General features: G+C 48.3%; 4 protein-coding genes across 5 annotated transcripts in view; all 4 read right to left on the bottom strand.

The window, feature by feature from the left end:
• The window catches only part of LOC119037808 (patr class I histocompatibility antigen, A-126 alpha chain-like), a 195,358-nt gene that overhangs the window by 147,831 nt on the left and 23,210 nt on the right, over window positions 1–24,317 (bottom strand). The gene's annotated exons all lie outside the window — the stretch shown is intronic.
• The window catches only part of LOC119065882 (patr class I histocompatibility antigen, A-2 alpha chain-like), a 35,289-nt gene that overhangs the window by 641 nt on the left and 10,331 nt on the right, over window positions 1–24,317 (bottom strand). The window lies entirely within an intron of this gene.
• LOC119065883 (HLA class I histocompatibility antigen, alpha chain G-like) lies at window positions 90–3,008 on the bottom strand. 2 transcript variants are annotated; one of them, XM_053672021.1, is made up of 6 exons: window positions 2,914–3,008; window positions 2,393–2,677; window positions 1,862–2,137; window positions 864–1,139; window positions 658–762; window positions 90–225 (listed from the first exon to the last, which is right to left on the bottom strand). In XM_053672021.1, the coding sequence occupies exons 1-6, from the start codon at window positions 2,975–2,977 to the stop codon at window positions 128–130; spliced, it is 1,104 nt and encodes a 367-aa protein (XP_053527996.1). In that variant the 5' UTR covers window positions 2,978–3,008; the 3' UTR covers window positions 90–127. The 2 variants fall into 2 exon arrangements, with proteins under 2 accessions (XP_053527996.1, XP_037023941.2); XM_037168046.2 differs by having other exon boundaries at window positions 204–762.
• On the bottom strand, window positions 10,568–14,862 carry LOC119056605 (ret finger protein-like 4A). Its single transcript, XM_053672049.1, has 3 exons — window positions 14,821–14,862; window positions 13,280–13,574; window positions 10,568–11,300 (listed from the first exon to the last, which is right to left on the bottom strand). Exons 2-3 carry the CDS (start codon window positions 13,563–13,565, stop codon window positions 10,723–10,725), a joined length of 864 nt encoding a protein of 287 aa, XP_053528024.1. The 5' UTR covers window positions 13,566–13,574; window positions 14,821–14,862; the 3' UTR covers window positions 10,568–10,722.

The following is a 24,317-nucleotide window of genomic DNA, read 5'->3' as shown; positions in this document are numbered from 1 at the left end:
TCCAATGCCCCCACTTCCTGCCCTCAGGGTCTCACCCTTAGGAGCTGGGAGAGACACATCAGAGCTCCGGGCACTGTCACTGCCTGGGGAAGACACACAGCAGAGTTACGGGGTGGGGGAGCCCCCCTCACAGACTCCAGCCCACACTCTCCCAAGGGTCCCAGATGTCACCTCCCCAACACCCAGACTTACAGGCAGCCTTGGTGTAGCTCTTCCTGCCTCTGCCTGTGGGAAGAAAATGTTCTGTGAGAAGTCAGGGGGGAGGCTGGGTCCCATGACCCTAAAGGAGCCCCACACTCCTGAAGCACAGGGAAGGTTCCAGAACTGGGACTGAACACCCAGGGTGGGATCAGGAAATACAGAGAGAGTACACGTGCCAGGAATGGACCAACTACCTGATTGGATGCCTGTCCTCAACAGGAGCCTTCCCCTCTGACCTGTGACAGCTGGGAATCAGTGTCCATCACTAGAATCATCAGGTGATAAATGTGTCCTTCACATTCCCACGGCCCTCATTAAAGAGTCCGTGTTAGGAAATAGGCCCCAGATGGACAAGCACCCGTGTGGGGACACGATGCCCATTAAGGAGGCAGAGCACACTTCCACCTGGACTTGACCCCCAGGGGCACAGGGAACTCAGCCCCACCCCTTGCCCACCTGAGCACTTCCTCCTCCACATCACAGCTCCAGTAGCCACAGCTCCCAGGAGACCCAGGGCAGCAGCGATGCCCAAGATGGTGATGGTGGTCTGAGGAGGGGGGTCTGCAAGGGGAAGGTGAGAGGTCAATCTCAGGCTTGAGTCCTGCCCCTGCTCAGGGACACCCTGAGGAGAGAGAGGCTCTGTGCCCACGCCCCCTCCTCACCCCATCTCAGGGTCAGGGGCTCAGGCAGCCCCTGGTGCTGCACATGGCATGTGTATCTCTGCTCCTCTCCACGGGACACAACCAGGGCTGCCCACTTCTGGAAGGTCCCGTCCCCTGCAGGCCTGGTCTCCACAGCCTCCATGTCCTGGGTCAGGTCCTCCCCTTCACGCTGCCAGGTCAGGGTGATGTCAGCAGGGTAGAAGCCCAGGGCCCAGCACTTCAGGGTAACCTCATGGTCAGAGATGGGGTGGTGGGTCACGTGTGTCTTTGGAGGGTCTGAGGGGAGAGTGAGAAAATTCAGGGACTTTGCATGGTGATGGGACACTCCAGCAGTGCTCATGTGACCACCCTGAGAGTGGACAGGACAGCGGGTGTGGGGGATGGGAACGTACCACCCAGACACCAGCCTGGACAGAGGCACCTGGCATAATCTCCTATTTATTGGAAAGTTCCAGAATCTGGGTGAGAACCTAGGGTAGGAGTGTCCAGGTCTCTAAGGGGAGACACAGACTCAGGTGGAGGCTGATGACTCAGAAAAGCTGGAGTGAGGCCGGCACAGACTGTCTCTGAGAATGAGGCAGAGCGTCCTGGCGCACCAGGTGCTGCGGGGTGTGAGGGAGTACTTGTGGGTTATTGGCGGAAGAGGCTTGGTCTCCTATTGCCCTTTGGAGGAGGGATCCTATCTCGATGTCGGTGGACCCATACTGGTCGTTAAGCGTGGGGCTAGCTCGCTAAGTTATCGCCTTGAGCTCAGTCTTGTCTTCTAGCTGACCGCGGTCTGCGTCCATGGAAAAACTGTCTTCCACGAAGCCTGTCCCTGGTTTCAAAACTTTGGGGACCGCTGCTTCAGAGAAAGCTGGGCCCGCGGGTGATTCACGGAATAAGGAGACCTGGGGGACTCTTCCCTCTCCCCAGCAGGAGGGACAGTCTGACGCTGCCCCATTTCCCTCCGCCCCAGCCCACAGACCCCCTCCTCGGGGAGGCCCGCGCCCTGGTACCTGCTCGCAGCAGCGTCTCCCTTCCCTTCTCCAGGTACTTGTGGAGCCAGCCCACGCACGTCGTCTGCAGGTAGGCCCTCTGGCTTTCCGCATCGGGGACCTGCACCAAGTTGCGCCGGATGATCGTGGACGCGGTGTCTGCCGAGGTCCAGGAGCTCATGTCCCGGTTCAGGGCGAGGTATTCGGCGCCGTCGTAGGCGAGCTGGCTGTACCCGCGGAGGAAGCCTCCTTCTGAGTCCACGACGCAGCCACTAATTTCCTGGAAGGTGTGCGACACTGACCCGGCCCCATGTCAGCCCCACGAACAGAGCGACTCCCCGGAACCACTAGTACCGACCCGACCCGAGGTGATTAACCATAAACTGAAAATCAAAGTGGATCAAAATCCCGCCCCCCCCCCCGTGCCCGTCTCGGGGTGGGGGCCAGGCGCGTCACGGCGTCTCGGGGGGACGCTGGGACCCGGGGACTTGGGCCCACAACCGCCGGGCGGGCTCCGGGGGTGGCGCGCGGACCCGGGCGCGCGGGGCTCACCGTCCTCGCTCTGGTTGTAGTGGGCGCGCAGCTGGTTCACGTTCTGTTGGCTAATCTGGGCCTCGCGCTGGCAAACCCCGGTCCGATCTTTCCAGTAGCCCGGCACCTCCTGCTCCACCCACGGCTGCTGCATCCACGGCACCCGCGGCTCCAGCCTCGGGTTCGGGGCGGCGCTGTCGAACCGCATGATCTCGGTGTCGTCCGCGTAGATGACGCCGAGGTACCGGGACTTCCCGCGGCCCGGTCCGGACACGAAGGTGGTGAAAATGCTCATGGTGTGGGGGCCTGGGGGCGGGGAGAACGCCGATTTCGGGTCCGAGGTTGGGGGGGTAGAGGCTGGGGGCCAGGGGTCCGCAGAAGGGGGCGGGGCTGAGAGCGGGGACCGGGCCGAGGCGGGAGTTGGGGGTCTGGGGTTTGCGCAGGGGGCGCTGCAGACACGCTCGGTGCTGGGGTCCTGCGCCGCCGCCGGGTCCCCTCGCTCCTGCCCCGCAGAGGCCGTTCCCTCCCGACCCCGCACTCACCGGCCCAGGTCTCGGTCAGGGCCAGGGTCCCGGAGAGCAGCAGGAGCAGGGCTCGGGGTCCCATGACTCAGACCTTGAGCAGCTAGGGACGATCACTTCCGCTATTCGGAGTGCACTTTATACCCGGAACCACGGTGCGGCTGATTGGCTGCTTCGGTGTCGGACACCCAATGGGAGTGAGAACTGGGGAAGCGTCATCAGTATCTAGGATGTAAGACTTGACATAGGTTGTGAGAGAGAAGGGGACTTCTCATCACTGAGCGTCCACAGACTGGGACTTGGGCTGAGAACCTGAGAAGCAGGCCTGGGGACCCGGGACTCTGCCTCCACCCCTCCTCCTGTACGGAGGACTCTCTGCCCCGCTGTCTCCCTGAGTCCAGGCCCACAGGCTGTTTAATCAGCGACTCTCAAACATTTTGGATTCAGAATTCTATAGAGTCTTACAAAACAGGGAGGACTCCCAAAATAATTTTGTTTATGTGGGTTGTAGCTAAAAATATTTACCATACAAGGAATGGTAATTCTAAGTGAATTCAGAAATTCATTTAGAATAAAGTTAATAACCTATGATATGTTAACACAAATAAGGTTTTGATGAAATGTGACTATTTCCTAATACACAAGGTAAAGGGAGAACGGATCTGCTTACATTTGACATTTTTGCAAGTCTCACTGCTTGTCTTTATCACTAGAAATCTGCTGGTTTTTGATACTTGCTTTTGCTTCTAATTTGTTATTTTGGTTGCAGTATGTGAAGAACCATACAGCCTCACACAAATATGGAAAAAGAGCATTCTTAATAACTTTTGCAGATAAGTGTGGATATTCACCATTGATGGTTCACTAAATCTACCCAAGTGGTAGTTCCTGAAAAGCTATTTGCAAAGTGGAACCTGAAACACCACCATCGATTTCCTAATCTGTTACATGGCTTCAGTGGCTCTTGTACTGACTCCAGCAGGATTTGAGTCCAGCAGGATTATTGAAAGTGATGCATTGTTTCACTAATGATGGAGATCTCCCAGTGTTGGTGCATTTACAGACACATCACCAAAAATCACACTTGTTAACATTAACCGTTCCCACTGGAAACGGCCGTCAGCTCTGGGAAGCTGTCTGGCTGCCGTGGGGAGACACACGTTTGCAAAACCCTGGGTTTCCTCTGAGAGCTTCCATTCCATCCAGACAGCAAGTGCTGTCAGGTGTCCACTGCCCGTTGACTTTCCTTGAGGAAGAAGCTCACGTTCATTTGAGAGAGTGTTCACCAGGTCACACCTCAGTCATCACAGGTTCTGTGTCTCTCATTCTCTGAAGTGAACTTGCTGTTCCTTAAAGAAGAGGCTGACTCAGCCCTCACAGGTCACTTTCCTGGGCTCTTGACACTTGGGAATGTAACAGAAGTGTGTTTGTGCACTTTCCTGGTCATCATGGGAGATATTTTAGTTCTTTATTCTCCATGCTCATTAAGGACAGTTAAGAAATTCATCCATTGTATAACGAATTCAAGATATGTTTATCATCTTTTTACGTATTTTTTACTATGCAATTATAGTAGATGTACAGTATTATATTAGTTTCAGGTGTACCACTCTGAGATTAGACATTTATGTATCTTTCAAAGTGATCCTCTGGTAAGTCTAGTATCCATCAGACACCGTACATAGTTATTACAATATTATGGACTCTATTCCCTGTGCTGTACTTTACATCCCTATGACTGTTCTGTAACCACCAGTGTGTGCTTCTTAATCCCTTCCCCTTTTTCACCCAGTCCCCGTAACTCCCCTCCCCTCTGGCGACCTTCAGTCTGTTCCCTGTATGTATGAGTCTGTTTCTGTTCAACTTTTTCATTTACTTTCTCCTTTATATTCTACATATAGGTACAATCATCTCACATTTTTATTTCTCTGACTCATTTCACTCAGCACAATACCCTTAATCGATGTTGTTGCCAGTGGCAAAGACTTCATTTTTTTTTTTAATGTCTGAGGCATATTCTGCTGTGTATGTTTACCACCTTCTCTTTATCCATTAATCTACTGATGGACACTTAGGTTGCCTCCACATCTTCACTTTTGTAAATAATGCTGAAATGAACGTGTGGATGTGGAAGTATTTTCCATGTAGTAATTTGGCTTTCTTCAGATCAATACCCAGAAGTGCAATTGCTTCATTCCTTCTTTGTCTCCTGTTATACAGCCTTTGATGTAAAGTTTGTGGTGTCTGGTATAAGCATTGCTGCCCCAGCTTTTTTTGTTTGTTTGTTTCCATCTTCATGAAGTAGAGTTTTCAATCCCTGAGCTTTCAGTCTGTCTGTCTTTCTATCTGAATTTAGTGTCTTGTAGATAACATAGATAAGGGTCTTATTTTCTTATGCATTCAGCCACCATATGTCTTTTGAAAAGAGAAATTAATTGATTTGCATTTAAAGTAATTTTTGAAAAATTATTTTGTTGTTCAAGTACTGTTGTCTGCATTTACCCCCCACTACCGCCCCCCCCAGCAGTCCCCACCTACCTCCCCTGCTTCCACCCCACCTAGGTTTTCTCCATGTGTCCTGCATTTAGAGTAATTTTTTATAGCCATTTTATTGTTCTTATTTTTTATTTTTCTTCTTCTTAGAGAATACCCTTTAACATTTCTTGTAATACCGATTTGGTGGGGTAACTCCTTTAGCATTTGTTTGTCTGGGAAGTTCTTTATTTGTCCTTTAATTAAAAATTATACTTTTGCTGAGTAATCTTGTTTGTAGGTCCTTCCTTTTCATCACTTTGAATATCTCTTGCCAAATCTCTTTTGACCTGAAAAGTTTCTGTTGAAATCAGCTAACAGTGTTATGGGAGCTCCCCTGTAGGTAACTAACTGCTTTTATGTTGATGCCTTTAAAATTCTTTCTTTTTAACCTTTGAGATTTTAATTATGATGTGTCTTCTGTAGATCTTTTTGGATTCACCTTGTTTGGGACTCTGTACTTTCTGTACTTCTATGTCGACACCCATCCCCATGTTTCGCATGTTTTCCATGGTGTGAATTCTCCCTGACCATTGTGATGAATAAATCCAGCAAAGCAGTTGGTCCTAGAGGACAGGGTCAGAATCTGAATCTTAAATTGTGGTCTGAGGGTGATCTTTCAGGGGTTTTATAAGTGTAGGAATTTTAATGTAACTTGTTCTTTGAAAACATTATTCATGCACGTACAAGAGAACTCAGAAGACTGTCAAGAATACACAAAATGAAGTAAGTCGCATTGTCCCCTTGCTCTCTCAGTCACCTAAGTCCTCCACCTAGAAAGTATCACAGTGAGTCACTTCTGATTTCTCCTCCAAGAAAAATATGTCTGTGCACTAATGTTGGTGTTATAACTATAAAAAGAGCTCAGGCTACAGAGTGAGAGAAAATGTTTGCAAATCACTTCCAGGGGTGCCTAAACTTTTGGCATCTCTGAGCCACATTGGAAGAAGAAGAGTCGTCTTGGGCCACACATTAAATACATTGTGACATGTTCACAAAAAAAACCTCATTATATTTTAAGTTAAATTTAGAAATTTTTAATGGGGGGGCCACATTCCTAGCCATCCAGGGCTACGTGTAGTCTGTGGGCTGTAGGTTGGACACTATGTAAGAAATCTTAAACTTGAAGAAAAGAAAATAGTTCAATAAAAATGCATCAAATTCTAAAAGAGACACCTCACTAAAGAATTTATGGCATCCCTGGCTGGTTGGAACATCATCCCATGTACTGAAAGGTGGTGGGTTTGATCTGGGGTCAGGGCAAGTACACCAGGCACCAGATTCATGTCTGTCTGTCTGTCTGTCTGTCTCTGTCTCTCTGTCTATCTGTCTGATATATATATATATATATATATATATATATATGATTATCTCTCTAAAAAATAAACATAGACTCAAGGGATGATTAAAAAAGAAAAAAGCTTGCTTTAAAACCATTTGCTTTGTTTGGCCACAGCAGGCTTCTACACCTCGTACAACATTGGCATTCAGTGAAGGATCACTAAACAGTGTAATCAAGAATATTATAAACACTGACATCCACAGATTAGATTGTCGAGAGTCACTTCCAACAGTTCATGACCCCAGGAGCTCTAGGATCCCTGAGCATCCTCAGTGAGGGGTGAAGAGCAGGAGAACAGGAAGCCAACTAGGGGAGGTCTGCACCCACCAGAGATGAGGGCCCTCTCACACAGTGATGTAAAAAGTGAAAATGGAATCGAGTAGGTAGGAGGTGACACAGGTGTCCACCAGCATGAGGATGGTGTGGGTGGCTCTGGTCACTGGAGGGCATTGGTGGCGGCTGCAGGGTGTGAATGTGCTGCAGCCTCTGGGGGTGTCTGTGCAGGTGAAGCACCGTGGAGATGCTGGGTCAGACCCTGAGGACAATGAATGTGACATCAGGACATGACCATAAGATGGCAGCCTCAGGCAGGTCTAGAGACTGGGGACAGTGATGGCCATTACTGAGATGTCCCTCTTCAGCAGGAAGCAGGAGGGAGAAAAAGTGTCCCATGTTCCTTGGGGAGAATCTGAGCTGAGAGTCACTGTGTCATTGGGGTGCAGGGACACTCTGCACGAGGAGCTCCAGTCACAGCATTTCCCGCTGGGCTGTTGTCTTCTGCTTCTTCTTCTTCTGTCCCCAAGTCCCTCACAGTGGTCATCCTGTGTGCCCCTGGCGGGCCTTCCTCTGCATTGAAGTTCCACAGGGCTTGCTGTTCACACCCTGAGGTGTGTTTAGTCTGGAAAGTAGCTCCAGTTGAAGCCACTCTGTCCTTGCTCAGGGTCTGGGGTCTCCCTCTGTCCACGTGACCTGAAGGACACCGTAATACTTCTCTATCACTCATAGAGCTCAGACCGGAGTCTCCCATTAGACCAGACTGTCCCCATGTTCTGGATGATGACTTCCTGGTGGTACATACTGGGGTTAGGACTAAGCAATGTTGTGGAAATACAGGGAGAGAATGTTAAATTGGTGACTGCAATATTCAATTGACAGTAAGAAATGTCAGTTGAAAATCAGATCTGAGAAACCAGCTCTGCCAGCCAGAACAGTGGCCTGAAGTCATCCTTCTGAGAGACTATGGGGAGCAAGGGGCACAGTCCACTGTTTCTGCCACTCCTTCTGTCATGAGTCAGCACACTGGACACATGGACCTGTCACTTTATGTACAAGGGGCCTTGAAGTGGAGACAGGAATGTGGGACATCTAGGGCTTGTATACACTATCCAGCTGTGGCCCCTCGCTGGGAAATAAAAATGCTCTCCACCTGAGTAGTCTCCTTCCATCACCACTGATGTGACCCCCTCTCCTCTATTGTCCTCCCCCACTTCATGTGGTGACCAGGACAGCATTGGCTGTGACTGTGAGGTCCTTTGTGTTTGCTTCATCAATTTGTTTATTGTTCTTTGTTTTATGTTCCACATATGAGTGGAATCATACGATTTTTATCTTTTCCCATCTGACTTATTTCCCTTAGCATAATACCCTTTGGTCCATCCATGCCATCGGAAATGGCAGGATTTCATTCTCTTTTACCACCTCATAGTGTCCCACTTGTGAATGCACCACAGCTTCTTTATCCACTCACCTGCTGACGGGCACCTGGGCTGCTTCCAGAGCTTGGCTGTTGTAAACACCACTGCAATGGACAGAGGGGTGCGTATATTCTTTCAAGTACGTGTTTTGGATTCTTTCAGGTAAATCCCCAGAAGTAGGATCGCTGGGCCAACAGGCTGTTCCATACTCGTTATTCTGAGGGAACTGCACACTGTTTTCCACAGGGGCTGCACCAGTCTGCATTCCCACTCACACCACATGAGGGTTCCTTTTCCCCACATTCTGGCCAGCACTGGTTTGTGGCTTTATTGAAGGTAGATTTTCCCACAGACATGAAGTGACACCTCATTGTGGTTTAAATTTGCATGTGTGTTAGAGTCACATTGACCAGTTTTTCATGTCTATTAGTCATCTGTAAGCCATCTGGAAGTCCTCTGTTAGTCATCTGTCAGTGTCTTTTCTGGTCCTCTGTCCCTTGTTTTTCAATGCTCACCTGAGGATAATATGTTTGCTTATTTTGGAGACAGAATAAGGGAGAACATGAGAGAAAGAGAGAGTGAGAGAGAATGGGAGACATAGACATGAGAGAAATACCCGAATCTGTTGCCTCTTGTCCAACCTCCCAGCAGGAATAGAACCCTCAGCCTTTTGGTGACCAGAGGAGGCTCCAACCTGCTGAGCCTCTGGGCCAGGGCTGCCCATTTTACAGGGAGACTGTTTCATCTCCCCCTTCACTGAGAGTGTCTGTGTGTTTTTGGATGTGAGGTGGGTCTCCTACAGGCAGGGTATTGGGTTCTGCTTTAACCTATTCATCTTCTCTGTACCTTTTGGTCTTGAGTTCAGTCCCTGTCCATGCAGGTGACTGTTGACCTACAAGGACTCTCTCCAGACATTTTACCTCTGGTTTCTGGTCGCCTTATGTCTCAGTGTTTGCTTTCCCCATGTTCCTGGTCTGTCAGTTCAGTCAGGCGGCTCCCTGCCTCCTGTACCCACAGCCACCACCCACACTGTCCTACCCAGGTGACCTTCCACCTGTCCAAGGATTTAGCCACTCCATGGCCTGAAGGTCACATCTACCCTCCTGCCCTCTGCCACTGGAGGGGGTGTTATAGCCGGATTGCACTGGGGACCATGGCTACTTCCCTTGGACGCCCTCCATGCTCCATCTGATACGTGGTCTCACAGACAGGCTTCTGTGGGGAGCATCCCAGGGTCTGACTGTCCCTTTCAGAGGCCTCCTCACTCCACCACGATGCTGGTGTCCAGTCCTCCATCCCCCACTGAACACATCAGCCATTGTGCTGCACCTGCAGCCCCATCCAACACCCCCTCAAGAATCTGGGAGTTTTACTCCAAGGAGAACCTGTGTGGTGGGAGCTGAGCAACACAGCTGTGCTGCTCACGTGGGAAAATCCTGCTGTGATGAAGGGGAGGAACTGGGAGGGAAAAGCCCGGGGGGGACTGTGGCAGAGTCAGCCCTGTGGCACCTGAGGAACTTTCTCCTTGACCGCTTCAGTTGTCATCACTTGAAGCTGAAAGCTAGTGAAGCCTCACTAACTCCACGAATTATAACTGAGCATAACGACTGTTTTTGAGCCCATGAACCTCCTGTATCCAGCTGCTCCTGAAGTCGTCCTGCTTTCCTCTAGGGTCCCAGAACCTCCTATGATCACTTGAAACAAATGAGTTTTTCTGTGGCTGAGAGAAGTGGCACACACACAAATCTCCTGTTGTTGAGAGAGACAAACATCAATCTGGTTGCCTTCCTTATGCTCCTCAGGCACCTGCCCTGACTGGGAATGGAACCTGTGATATATTGGTGCTTGGGTGGACACTCCAATCACCTGAGCCACCCACCCGTCCAGGGCACACCTCTGTCTGAACTGTTTCTATAGGTCTAGTTCCGATGGCAGAGAAAAACCATTCAGTCTGTTGGCTCATACCCATATTTTCATTTTGTCTACAACCTTCCTGAGACATGCAGTTTATCTTTTAGAAAATAAAAGGGAAACCATTTGGCAATTAATGTGAATGCTCAGAACATGTTTATTGGACAATTATGCAAGGAAGCCCTGCCCCAAACAACCATAACAGTACTTAGTGTGGGAGGTGAGAGTTCCCTATAATTTGTGTTTGGGATTCCCAAACTGTCCTGTGGTTTTCAGGACACTGGGTCAGCAGCACAGGAACTGGTATCCATGGCCATGGGCACTCAGGGCATGTCTGTGAGGGCTTTGAGATCAGGGCTTCGTGGCCTTGTCCTGCTCACTGGACACGCTGGGACTCCACCCAGGGCACAGCATCATGAAGTTCCTGCCGGCCTTCCCAGGAACTCCAGGAGCGAAGAATGGACGCAGGGGCTCTGTCACAGAAATCGGAGGGAACGTAAAAATGTGGGAGCCATCGCCCACGTGATAAAAGGAAATGGTCCCCATTTCACAGTCCAGGAAAACACCCACACGGCGTAAGCCAGGACTGACAATCAGCTCTGTTGCTGGCCTGGTGCTGGCCAGGAAGGTGTCCTTCTCCCTGCAGCTCAAGGTCCAGAAGCCACGTTCTGAAGAGAGGACGACCTTGTCCTGCCGGGAAACAGACTCCTTGCAGACGCCCAGGTTCCACTCTGCGCTGGTGCCCACGTCCACCTCCCAGTAATGCCGGCCAGACGTGAGCTGCGGGGAGCCCAGCACACAGCAGGTGACGCTGAACCTCTCGGGACAGACCCTGCGCTTCTGTTCCACGTACACACAGTGGACTCGCCTCAGGTCCTCGGAGACTTCGAGGTGCTTGTGGGCCGTGTCCACATCCAAGGTCACGTCCTCTGTGGAAAGAGAAATAATCCATCAGCCCTGTCCCCACCCTTTGGGGCTACCTCAGGGACCCAGACTATTCATTCACTGTCACCTCTTCAACTCGGCAGGTTGGATTTTCCTGGGGAAATTTCCTGGGTCCCCAATTACATCAGTTTCACAGACACAACCAAGGGTCATCTTTGGAACTAGCCCTTGGTCATGACAGGCATTCTCTCAGCATTAAGCTCTTTGCTTATTCAATTAAGGACTTTTCTTCCCTTTAGTGTGGAGTCCATATAAAAAAAGAGACCATGACTGCTGCTTGTTTTCAAAATCGGCATACAAATTATCACAGATTCTGTCCACACGTAGACCTGAACTAGGTATTTCAAACGATGGAAAGTATTTTACTTATTGCAGAATAAAAATGACATCAAAGCTTTCTGTTACCTCTCTCTATATATATATAAGTATATTAAAATTATATATACACATACATATATTTATATGTAAATATGGAAATCTGTACATAGATTTATAAATATCTATATATGTATTTTCCCCCACGATTCCTGATGTGTTGACAACTTAGCAGGAACCTGGACGGCCCTTTCAACCGGGCAGCACCCACAGGGGCCGGGACGCGGAGCAGAGGACCCTGGGCAGTGGCGCCGCCTCCCTGTGACTCTGATTCGGGCGCAGAGCTTGGGGTCCAAGGTGACCCCCGCACCCCTCAGTATGGGGTTGGTGCAGCCTTAGAAAGAAACCTTTCAGAATAAAGACTCCTGGTTCCCTGTGTTGTTTGCTTTATCTCTTTTTTCCTTTTTAATTTAATTTAATTTTTATTTGTGTAATCCTTCCTTGAGGATATGTTTTTAATGATTTTACCCAGGGAGGAAAGGAGGGGTTGGGACTGGCAGAGAAACTCATCGGTTGCCTCAGGTGCGCCCCCTGGCGGGAATCGAGCCTGCCACCTTGTGATGGACAGGAACCCTCCCCCAACCAACTGAGCCAGCTCCAGGGCTCTTTAATTTTTAAAACCATCTTGTTTTTTCAGTTACAGTTGATGTGCAATACACAATAATATTGCATGTAACTAGAGTTGAAAACATTAAAAAAATGGATGTTTGCCAGATGGGAGGGGATGTGGGGAATGAGGTAAAACCTGGGAAGGGATCGAGAAGAACAGATTGGCCGTTACAAAACAGGCCCAGGGTCGTGGTGAGAAACACAGGGAATACAGTCACTAATACTGCAGTAATGTGTATGGTGCCAGGAAGGGAGGAGGCTTATCAAGGGGAGTCACTTCTTGGGGTATGAGAATATCTAACTACTACGCTGTAATTTTAAACTACTGTCATATTGTGTGGCAACTGTTATGCAATAATCAATCTCAAACACACTCAAAACTGAAAGTGGTTTACAAACACATTAAACACAGTGAAGAATCAGGAAGAATGGATGTCAGGGATCCGGGCTATGTAACACCCAGCCTCGGATTTCTACTCGATCAGTCTCCAGTTCCCAGTGACCACCAGCTGGTTACCTGTGTGGCTACCGAAAATACTGAATAGTATACGTCAAGGGCATGACTATGTCCTTTTTCTTTTCTTTTTAGAAGATTTTTGTTCTGTTTTTAGAGAGAGGAGAAGGGATGGAGAAAGAGAGGGAGAGACACAGGAATGTGTGGGGCCCTCTCATGGGCCCCCTACTGGGAACCTGGGATGGGGTTCCTGGTCAGGGCCCTTCCCAGGGGCAATCCATGCATGTGTCTCTCTTGTATCAGTGTTTCTGTTAATCTCTTACTTTCTTCCCCCTCTCTTCAAATAAATAAAATCTTTAAAGAAAGAAAGAAAACCTACAGACAGTTTTAATGCAGACTTCCAGGTTGAAAAGTTGGAAAAGAACGAACATTTCGGGTGCCAGAACCCAGCTAAACACCTTGACTGGAGGGCTTTGTCCAGTGACTTTTTCCCAGGGGGTAGGGGAAGGTGGTCCCAGAACTCACCTTGGAATCTCCGCAAACTCGGGTTCATCTGCAGGGTGTCTCTCAGCTGGGGCTCCAGCGCCCTGACTGCTGATACCAGCCTGCCCAGCTGATGGTTGGGCCTGATATCACTGTTCTGAGAAACCTCGGAGCAGGTGTGGCACATAATCCCGTGTCCCCTGGGGGACCTCGGCAGTGAGCTGAGACACTGGCGGCAGCAGATGAACCCACATTTCAGGCTCACGGGGTCTTCCAGGTAGGTCAGGCATACGAGGCAAGTGCTTGTGGCTTTAAAGTGTTGGGCCATGGTGGCTGTCTGGGGAAAAGTGGCAAGGGATTAGAACATCGTGAGTGACAGGGACTCGGTGGTCCTGGGACTTCACCCTGTTTCTATGAATAGGGATCTGCACTCACCAGTCCCAGGCAATCAAGATGCAGTTCAAGAACAAATATCAGTAGCTCATGGCCCGGAATTTCTGATGTCTAAAATGCTACTTAGATGGAAGATGAGATTCATCCTGGGGCTGTGAGGTAGGGGGTGAGATGGTCTCTACTGTACTGGGGAATTTTTCTTTTCAATCCTCACCCAAGGAAAGGTTTTTATTGGTCTTAGAGACAGAGAGGTGGTGGATGGAGAGGAAGAAGGAGAGAGAGAGAGAGATGAGTTGCTTCTTGTACACACCCTGAGTGGAGGTCGAACCTCAAGCTTCAGTAATACCGGATGAGGATTAAACCAACTGAGCCACCTGGCCAGGGCTACCTGAGTGTCTTATGGGGCAGCCTTTAGCCTGGAGTGGCTATTGAGCCACTGGGATGGGGCTTATCCACAATGAATGGTGTTGAGCATGAAATGTAGCCTGGAATTGGAAGACATCACAGGACAGGCGAGTATAAGCCACCTCCCAACAAACTTGTGAAATTGATGAGATGTTGGAATGACTGCCTTTTGCCAGTTATATTAAAAGCCTTGGTGTTTTGTTGGTTTGTTTGTTTTTACTCTATATATGTGGCTTCTAGAAACCAGGTGAGCCTTGGCTGGGTAGTTCACTTGGTTAGACAAAGGTCCTGATACCTCAAGGTGGCAGGTTCAATACCTGGTCAGGGCTCAGACAAGAAGCAACCAGTGAATTCATAAAGGAATTCACAACAAATCCATGCTTCTTTCTTCCTCACATCAAGAAGTCAAAAAAAAACCACTAGTTTAGGATGACGTCTCTGTGTGACTTTATATATCCTGTGCACAGTGCTGGTTGAGACCCAGAAATCCTACAACTGAGTGTGGCTGAGACCCACAGCAGAAGCTGAGAGGTGGGCTAGGTCAGTGGCTGACACTCCACTTATCACCTTGCAGGGTCCACCCATCTCCCATCTGACTCAGGATAAAGACCACCATGTTATTTTTGCTACCTGGTGTTGAGCATCTACGTTCTGTCCACTGCCCCCATCAAGGGCAATTCACCCCTAGGTGTCCACCCCATGCCTGGCAGTGAGCTGGCCTCAGACATCAGACAGCACTTGCTGAACCTTCTGTAGCAAGTGGAAATTCAAAACCATGGACTCACCTCTTGGGCACTAGATCCTTTTCTGGACTCCAGCTGCTTCCCCCGTTGCCTCAGTTCTGAATGAGGTCGACCAGCAAGCCCCTTTTATCAGACAGGTCGCTCCTCCCACTTCACTTACTTCCTGTTTTTCCCATTTAATCCAATCAGATTTTCCTGGAGATAATGAGATTTTCTCCTACCAGACTGAGGTTACCAGAAATAAAGGATATAGTTGTGTGTGAAAGTTATTTTTAAACAAATGCAAACAAAATATTATCATGTAATCATTGTAGATTAGATACTGAGTATTATTTCTGGTCCTCTCTTGGGAAATGAATATCACAAATGACAAAATGTTTTTTGTCAATGGTAAAATCTGATCCTTTGGAAAGTTGGTGACTGATGGGCCTAATAATGTTTGGAATCCACAATCACTGGGTTGTGGATTGTGTAGCATCACCTCAGACTCAACTAGCCTCATCCTACCTAGTTTTTAAAATTGTTTATTTTTTAACGACTTTTTTGTTGACATTATTACTGATGTCCCAATTCCCCCCTGGTGCCCACTTGGTCCCTCTGTCAACTCCCTGCCCTCTGGGCATCAGCACTCAGTAGTCAGAGTCTCTGGGCTAATCCCTTCACCTTCTCTCCTCCCTTCCACTCTTCTCCTTGTCCAGCTGTCAGTCTGTTCCATGTGTCCATGCCTCTGTCCATTTCAGGGGTGTCAAACCCTTTTTTACCGGGGGGGCCGCATAAGCCTCCTGGTTGCCTTCAAGGGGCCGAATGTGATTTTAGGACTGTATAGATGTAACTACTCCTTAACTAGGGACAAGGAGTGTGACACTGGCCAGGTAGAAACAAGGTGCTGGGAGGTATAAAACAAGGTAAAGAGCCGGATTTTGATTGAGGGCCTGGTGTTTGTGGCTTGTGGTCTATCTTGTTTTTTAGATTCCACAGATAAATGAGATTAAATTGGGTTTGTAGCCTCCGACTGGCCCTTTAAATCTTTCGCATCCTGACTGGTGTGGCTCAGTTGGTTTGGTGTCATCCCACAAAGTGAAAGGATGCATGTTGGATTCCTGGTCACAGAGAGAGGGAACTGATTGATGTGTCTCTCTTAGATTGATGTTTCTCTGTCTTTCTCCCTCCCTTCTCCTTTCTCTGAAAATTAAAAACAAAATAATAAATGACCCCCCTATTGTTATGTACATATTATTTTAAGAATGTTATGTTTATTGTATTTAATTAATTTTCCTAATATATTGTATTGATTATGCTATTAGAGTTGTCCCATTTTTATCCTCCTTATTCCCCTGCATGCTGTACCTGCCCCACCATCATTCCCCCACCTTAGTTCATGTCCATGGGTCATACATAGAATTTCTTTGGCTTGTCCATTTCCTATCCTATTCTTAACCTCCCCCTGCCTATTTTGTATGTACCATTTATGATTCTTATTCCCTGTGCCTTTTCCCTCACTCTCCCCGCATCTCCTCCCCGCCAATAACCCTCCCTGTGATTTCCATTTCTGTGATTCTGTTCCTGTTCTAGTTGTTTTCTTGTTTTTATTTTTTTGTTTTGTTTTTAGTTTCAATCATTAGTTGTGAAGTTATCATTTTCTGTTCATATTTTTGATCACCTTCTTTTTCTTCAATAAGTCCCTTTAACATTTTATATAATAAAAGCTTGATGAGGAGGAACTCCTTTAGCATGACCTTATTTGGGAAGCACTTTATCTATTCTTCCATTCTAAATGAAAGCTTTGCTGGATAGAGTAATCTTAGATTAAGGTCTCTACCTTAAGTGTTTTTTTTTTCTTGTTTTGAGAAATCAGCTGATAGTGTTATGGGAACTTCTTTGTAGTTAAATGTCTTCTTTCCTCTTTTGTTTTTCAAGGTGCTCTCCGCCTAATCTTTAATCTTTGATAATGTAAGTATGACGGACCTTGGTGTGTTCTCCTTTGAATCCTGCGTCTTTCAGTCCAGCTTCTTTGAGACTCTCTCAGCTCCCTGGTCTTCCTGAAAGTCTATTTTCTTTGCCAGATTAGGGAAGTTCTCCTTCATTATGTTTTCTTTTTAAAGATTTTATTTATTTATCTTTAGAGGGGAAGGGAAGGAGAGAGGGAGAGGCAACGAAACATCAATGTATGGTTGTCTTTCATGCGTTCCCTGCTGGGAACTGGCCTGCAGGGAACCGATCTGCAACCCAGGCATGTGCCCTGACTGGGAATGGAACCGCAATTGTCTGGTTTGCAGGCCCGTACTCAATCCACTGAGTACAGACATGATACCCATTAACCAGGCAGAGCACACTTCCACCTGAGCTTGACTCCCAGGGCGACAGGGAACTCAGCCCCACCCCTTGCTCATCTGAGCACTTCCTCCTCCACATCACAGCTCCAGCAGCCACAGCTCCAAGGAGACTCAGGGCAGCATCTATGCCCACACTGGTGATGGTGGTCTTATGAGGGAGGTCTGCAAGGCGAAAGTGAGAGACAAACCTCAGGCCTGGCCCTGCTCAGGGAAACCCTGAGGAGAGGCTCTGTGCCCACGCCCCCTCCTCACCCCATCTCAGGGTCAGGGGCTCAGGCAGCCCCTGGTGCTGCACATGGCACGTGTATCTCTGCTCCTCCCCAGAGGGCAGGGCCATAGCTCCCCACTTCTTGAAGGTCCTGTTCCCTGCAGGCATGGTATTTGTTACATCCCGTCCTCGCGAGCAAGAAAGGTCGGAGACTGCTGGGTAGTCAGAGGTGTTTTATTGGCCAAAGTTTCAAAGTTTTACCTGCGCAGGCGCGAACTCTCAGGGTGCCTCCGGAGACACACGAGTGCCAAAATGGCTGCAAATGAGAGTCGCGCCTAACGCTTACAGGCTAGGATTCTTATAGAGGCGAGCAAGCAAGCAACTTCCAGAAGCAGAAGGTGGCAGTTAGCTATTGGCTCAGGGGCTATACTAAGGTGCGTGATCTGACCAAGGACTGGTTACTAGAGCTCGTGGACAGCTCGTGATAGTATGGCTGATTGGCTCTTAAACCTCATGCTGTGGTTGTGGTCTTTTTACCCCCCCCCCTTGGTGTTCCAGGAGCTGACTTAACACAATCAGCTCTGTACCTCCTTGAAGTGCACCCTGTCCTTATGGTCGAGCGAGCAGCTAAAATTGAGAACAATCACGTCCTCATTTCCCTGGCTCCTTCAGTATTCACAAGTTCCATGTTCTGGGTCAGGTCCTCCCCTTCACGCTGCCAGGTCAGGGTGATGTCAGCAGGGTAGAAGCCGAGGGCCCAGCACTTCAGGGTGACCTCATGGTCAGAGATGGGGTGGCGCGTTACGTGTGTCTTTGGGGGGTCTGAGGGGAGGGTGAGAAAATTCGGGAACTCAGCATGGTCATGGGACCCTCCAGCAGTGCCCATGTGGCCACCCTGAGAGTGGACAGGACAGCTGGGGTGGGGAAGGGAGCCAACCACCCAGACACCAGCCTGGACAGAGGCATCAGGGATATTCTCTTGTTTCTTGATAAGTTCTAGAATCAGGGCGAGATCCTAGGGTAGGAGTGTCCAGGTCTTTAAGGGGAGACACAGACTCAGGTGGAGGCTGTTGACTCAGAAAATCAGAGTCAGGCTTCCAGAGAAGGTCTCAGCCCCAGAACCAGGGAGAGAGAGTTTCCTGGTGCCCCAGGTGCTGCAGGGTGTGAGGGAGCCACTGCTGTGGGTGTTTCAGGGAGAGGCTGGGTTCCTTACTGTCCTTTAGAGAAAGCTGGGCCAGTGGGTGAGTCAGAGAATAAGGAAACCTGTGGGTCTCTTCCTTCTCTGGAGCAGGAGGGACATTCTGACACTGCCCCATTTCCCTCCTCTCTATGTGGGAAGCCGCCCCAGCCCACAGATCCCCTCCTCGGGGAGGCCGGCGCCCTGGCACCTGCTCTTTGCAGCGTCCCCTCCCCTTCTCCAGGATCAGGCGGAGCCAGCGCACGCACGTGTGCTCCAGGAAGACCCGCCATTCCTCCACATCATCGTCCTGCAGGAAATTGCGCCTTATGGTAATCTGGGTGGTCTTGTTGGCCTTATCTCAGGATTGCGGGTCCAAGTTCAGGGTGAAGGATTCAGTGCCCTCCTAGGCATACTGACCGTACCCACTGAGGAAGCGCACGTAAGACCCCAGGACGCAGTCATTTCCTGCAAGGTGTGAGACCCTGACCGCGCCCTAAAGTCAGCCCCGTCCACTTAGTCCCCCTGGAGGACAGATGTGTCCCCCACTCGACCACCTGAGACCCCTCCCACGGGGATGTAACTTAAACTGAGTGGAAATAAGACTGGGTTAGGATACCCCCGGGCTGGAACGCGTGGTGACATCGATTGGCTCGTGTCGAGTTGGGACACACAAACCAGAATCGCAGCAGAACGTCAGGAGTATCCAGGCAGAAGGACCCGTGAGAAGGGGAAGGGAAACCGGAGGGAGAAGGGCGCACCCCAGCCCTGAGTGTCCCCACCCCCAACTCGGTCCTTGGGCTGACACACTGAGGACCTGGCTTGGGGACCCGGGACTCTGCCCCATCCCTCCTCCTGCAGGGAGAGCTCTGTCCCCCTGTTACCCTGAGTCCTGGGCCCCCCGGGCTGTTGTATTCAGCGATTCTGAAACATTTTGGTGTCAGAACATCCATCCATCCAGTCTTAGAAAGTAGGGACAACCCCCAAATTAATTTTGTTCATGTGGGTTATAGCTATCAATAAATTACCAATATAAGAAGCAAAAACAGTAATTTTTGAAAAAATTTAATTCATTGGGAATAATATTAATAACCAATGATATGTTAAGAGAAATATTTTTTTATGAAAAATAACTATTCTTGATTAAACAAGGTAGTGAGAAGAGCAGACTGCTTATGTTTTACTTGTTTGCAAGTCTCAGATCTTGTCTGTATCATAAAAACTCTGATCTATTTTCATAGTTGCTTCTGCATTTAATATGTTATTTAGGTGGCAATATGTGAAGAAATGTACAGCCTCACACAGATATGTAAGAGGAGCATTTTTAAATAACCTTTTCAGATAAGTGTGGGTATTCAGCTTTGATCATTCACTAAAGCTACACAAGAGGTAGTTTCTGAAAAGCTCTCTGCAAAGAGGAACCTGAAACTACACCATTGAGTGTTTCCTATTCTGTTACATGACTTCAGTGGCTCTTGTACTGATGCAGGATTATTGAAAGTGATGCATCATTTCACTAATGGTAGAGATCTCCCAGTGTTGGTGCATTTAATGACACATCATCAAAAATCACACTTGTTAATGTTACCACAGACCCCACTGGAAACGGTCGTCAGCTCTGGGAAGCTGTCTGGCTGCCCTGGGCAGACACACGTTTGCCAAAAACCCTGGGTTTCCTCTGAGAGTTTCCATTCCATCCAGACAGCAAGTGCTGTCAGGTGTCCACTGCCCGTTGACTTTCCTTGAGGGAGAAGCTCAGGTTCATTTGAGAGAGTGTTCGCCAGGTCACCACACCTCAGTCATCACAGCTTCTGTGTCTCTCATTCTCTTAAGTGAATTTGCTGTTCCTTAAAAAGAGGCCGATTCAGCCCTCACAGGTCACTTTTCTGGGCTCTTGACACTTGGGAATGTAGCAGAAGTGTGTTCGTGCGCTTTCCCAGTCATCATGGGAGATGTTTTGTTTTTTGTTCCCCATTTCCATTAAGGACAGTTAAGAAATTAATCCATTTGTGTAATGAACTCAAGACATTTATTTTTCAGTTACAGTTGATGAACAATATTATATTAGTTTCTATACAATTGTGCTGCCTTCATTTTTCTCTGAGGCTTTTGGATGCATCCTCCAAATACAGCAGACCCAAGAAAGATTAGTTAACATCCACTGAACAACTAGAGGGTGTAGACATCAACAACAATGTGATGTAAGGCCTTAAGGTTGTAAATGATCAAAAACGCTCCTCACTGGAGTTGGTCCTTGTGCACATCACTTTGGGACCCTTGGTGTCATTTTTGTTAACTCGGAGGCATCAGCAGGCACGTAAATCTTTATTAATTCAAGAAATAAACATGTATTGAGCACAACATATACGAAATATCTGTAGGCCCCATATATAATTAAAAAGTCATAAAGAAGAAGGTGTAAACTTTGGAGTTCCAACTTAGATTCCTTACCAATTTGTCTTCCTCCTACTTTCCCCAGAATTCAAGCAATTGTTGCCTTTTCCCCTGAATCCCTCTTCCCTACATGAAAATATATATGACGTTTTTACAATTATGGAATGAAAAATTCTCTAAGACCAAAAGATGAAAAATCATGAGGGAAAACCCAGAACTCCTCTGTGTCAACCACAAGCTCCGGAAATACAAACTCACGCCCACAACCAAACACAAAGACACATAAAAATGTTGACAGAGGAAGGAAATGTGTGTCCCTATTCTTCCGCCAAAGACCCGGAGGAGTGCCTGGGGCAGACAGCGGGCTGTGTGCGTTGTTGCTGCAGGGGGAGCGCACCCCCGGGGGTCGTGGGCACCTTTGAGGGCCAGGGTGAGACAGGGTGTGCCCAGGACCTGGGCTCTAGATGGCGATCTCAGGACGGTCTGTGGGTGCAGGGGCTCCTCTACATTGGCGTCGTGAGGACTTGGGGGCAAGTCTGTGACTGGGCATCTCAGGAAATACCTCAGGACACAGCAGAAGGGAGCGAGGGTGAGGGGTGATAGGAAAGATGCTGCCTTCCCTTCTGTTCGAGGGCCCGGGAGCTGCTTGGTGGTGTGTGAGCTGTACCGGGTCTCGTTTCTCTCTGTGCTGAGACAACACGCAGTGTGGTGTTGGTCTGTCTCACCTGGCCTTGGTCTCGGGGTGTCTTTGTCTGATGCTGATGTTCTGAGAGAGCACGTGTTTCCCACCATCTATCTGTTTGCCAAAGATGAAAGAAAATGGTGAGCCTCTCAGCCTAAGGGCGGGGACTACATTCTGTTGTAAAGGTTGAAGGGGTTGAAAACCCGGACAAAAATCCTGAAGGTCTCAGCAATTTACATTTTGACACAGAAATTTCTCCTTTAGGAATTTATCTTAAGAAGATAATGGCAAACAGGATGATGTCCTCAAAAGTATTTATTCAGAGATGTTTCTTGTATTGTGATTTTGTAAAAGCAAAAGGATGGAATGTCTTTAAATGCTCCAATCAACAGAATGATGGTAACTATGGACAGAGGATTCCTTAATGTGTCTCAGTCAGTGGCTCTCAGCATAAGTAGATCTCACCATAAGATGTACAAAGAGGGTCAACTGTAATCTTCAGAGCAAACCCCTAGACACTTGGTGTAGCATTTTCATAGAGGACAGGGGAGAGGAGACTCAGAGAGATTCCAGGTGGTGGAGCTTTAGTGAACATAGGGTGTTTTTTCTGGGAGCCTTGATGACTCACTTTCACTGGGTTCCTTCCCAGTTGTTGTCACCAGACAGGCCTGGGCCTGAGCGGTGTTGCCTCAGGACAGCCTGTGTTGTGTGGTGTGTGGTGTGTGGTGTGTGGGTGCTTGACTTCCTCTGGAAAATATTCCAGAACCTGAGTCCAGGGGATTTTGAAAGCATGTTTATGAAAGCTGGGACAGTGACACTAAGAAAGGACTTAGGGTAGAAGAAGTAACTGGAGTGAGCCTAGGCAGGACTGCTCTGGTTCCTGGGAATGTTACAGGAAAGGAGTGACTCAAGGCCAGGCAGCTGTTAGCTCACTGGGAAGTGAAGTTCAGGGACACAGAAGTGAGCCAAGGTGGGCCACGCTGTCAGTTCACTGGAGAGTCAGGGAAAAAGGGGGTCTTAAAGTCAGGATGGGGGATAAGCCTGAGATCTGCCCTCTGCTCCCCTGGCTGAAAATACCAAGGGTGCCTTAGAGCTCAGAAGGAGAGAAGGAAGATCATGTCTGACATGGGCGTGTGGGTGCTCTAGAACGAGCTGCCCCAGGCCTCTTTCTGGAGGGTTTTTATCTCTCTCCTCAGGGCGAGGAATTTAGAGGAGGGTGCCAGCAGAATATCCATCAGCTTTCAGGGGTGTTTTTATTATGTTGCTGCATCAAAATAAGTACATGGGGGGGGGTTGGGATTATTCTGTGGTCAGTTCACTGTTTACTTTTGTCTTTCCCCTTTCTAGCTGTAATGTTTTTTGTCTTTTGTTTTATTTTGTTATTTGTTCCCTGACTTCATCTGTCCTTGAGTTCATTAATTTAATCTCTGGCACAAATGTCATTAATTTAATCTCTGCTGTTTAGTTTCGCCCCAACCAGGGTGATTTAATAGATTTATTCTCTGTTTAGAGAGGAACACAGGTGAAACCATTTGTTCTCACCTGTTTTTGGTTAGAAGAGAGGTCTTCCAATCCACCGACCAGGCTGTAAGTTGTTGAGACACTTTGGCCAACTTTAATGTTCTTTTTATAAAAATATTTTTATTGATTATGCTCTTATAGTCATCCCATTCCCCCCTTTATTCCCCTTTGCCCTGCACATGCCCATCCCACCCCCATTCCCCCCACTGTTAGTTCCTGTTCATGGATCATACATGTAAGTTTTTGGCTTCTCCATTTCCCATACTATTCTTAATCTCCTTCTGTCTATTTTGTACCTACCATTTATGCTTCTAATTCCCTGTACCTTTTCCCCCATTCTCTTCCCTCTACTTCCCACTGATAACTTTCCATGAGATCTCCCTTTCTGTGATTCTGTTCCTGTTCTAGTTGTTTGCTTAGTTTTTAGGTGTTGTTGTTGATAGTTGTGAGTTTGTTGTCATTTTACTGTTCATAATTTTAATCATTTTCTAAGATAAGTCCCTTTGACATCTTATATAATAAGGGCTTAGTGATGATAAACTCCTTTAACTTGACCTTAACTGGGAAGCACTGTATCCATCCTTCCATTCTAAATAAAAGCTTTGCTGCATAGAGTAACCTTGGCTGTGGGTCCTTACCTTTCCTGACCTGGAATACATCTTTCCAGCCCCTTCCTGACTGCAGGATTTCTTTTGAGAAATCAGCTGATAGTCTTATGGGAACCCCTTTGTAGGTAACTGTCTCCTTTTTTTCTTGCTGCTTTTAAGATTCTCTCCTGGGATTTCCGCCAAGATGGAGGTGTAGGTGGGAACATTTTTCATCCTCGCACAACCAAATCTAAAAAACAACAAAGTTTTAACAACAATAAACATAATCAAACCACACAGAAAATCGAATACGGAGTCCGGAAATAATGAACCACTCAGCTAAATCTGTGAGAGGGGCGAAACCAGCAGTGGAGCTGGTTGGGCAAAAAAGATCTGGGTGGTGCACAGGCAGCCAGGGGTGAGGATCCCAGGTGTGGGCTAGCTACGGGCAGAACCCAGGGAAGAGGTGCTGCTGGCTGTCTGCAGTCAGTCACGCATTTGCACGCAGATAAACCAGTGAAGAGGTGAGTGTTGAGACAGATCCCGCAGGCCCAGGCGACTGGTGCAGGGTGGCAGACTCGCACATTTGTGCTTGGATAAGCAAGTGGGGGCGAGCGGTGAGGCAGACTGGGCGAGC

Source organism: Artibeus jamaicensis, unplaced genomic scaffold (assembly GCF_021234435.1).
Source record: "Artibeus jamaicensis isolate MK-2021 breed Jamaican fruit bat unplaced genomic scaffold, CSHL_Jam_final contig_723, whole genome shotgun sequence".
Classification (NCBI taxonomy): Eukaryota; Metazoa; Chordata; class Mammalia; order Chiroptera; family Phyllostomidae; genus Artibeus; species Artibeus jamaicensis.
The sequence above is the reverse complement of the archived record's forward strand: the minus strand, read 5'-3'. Positions and strand labels throughout refer to the sequence as shown.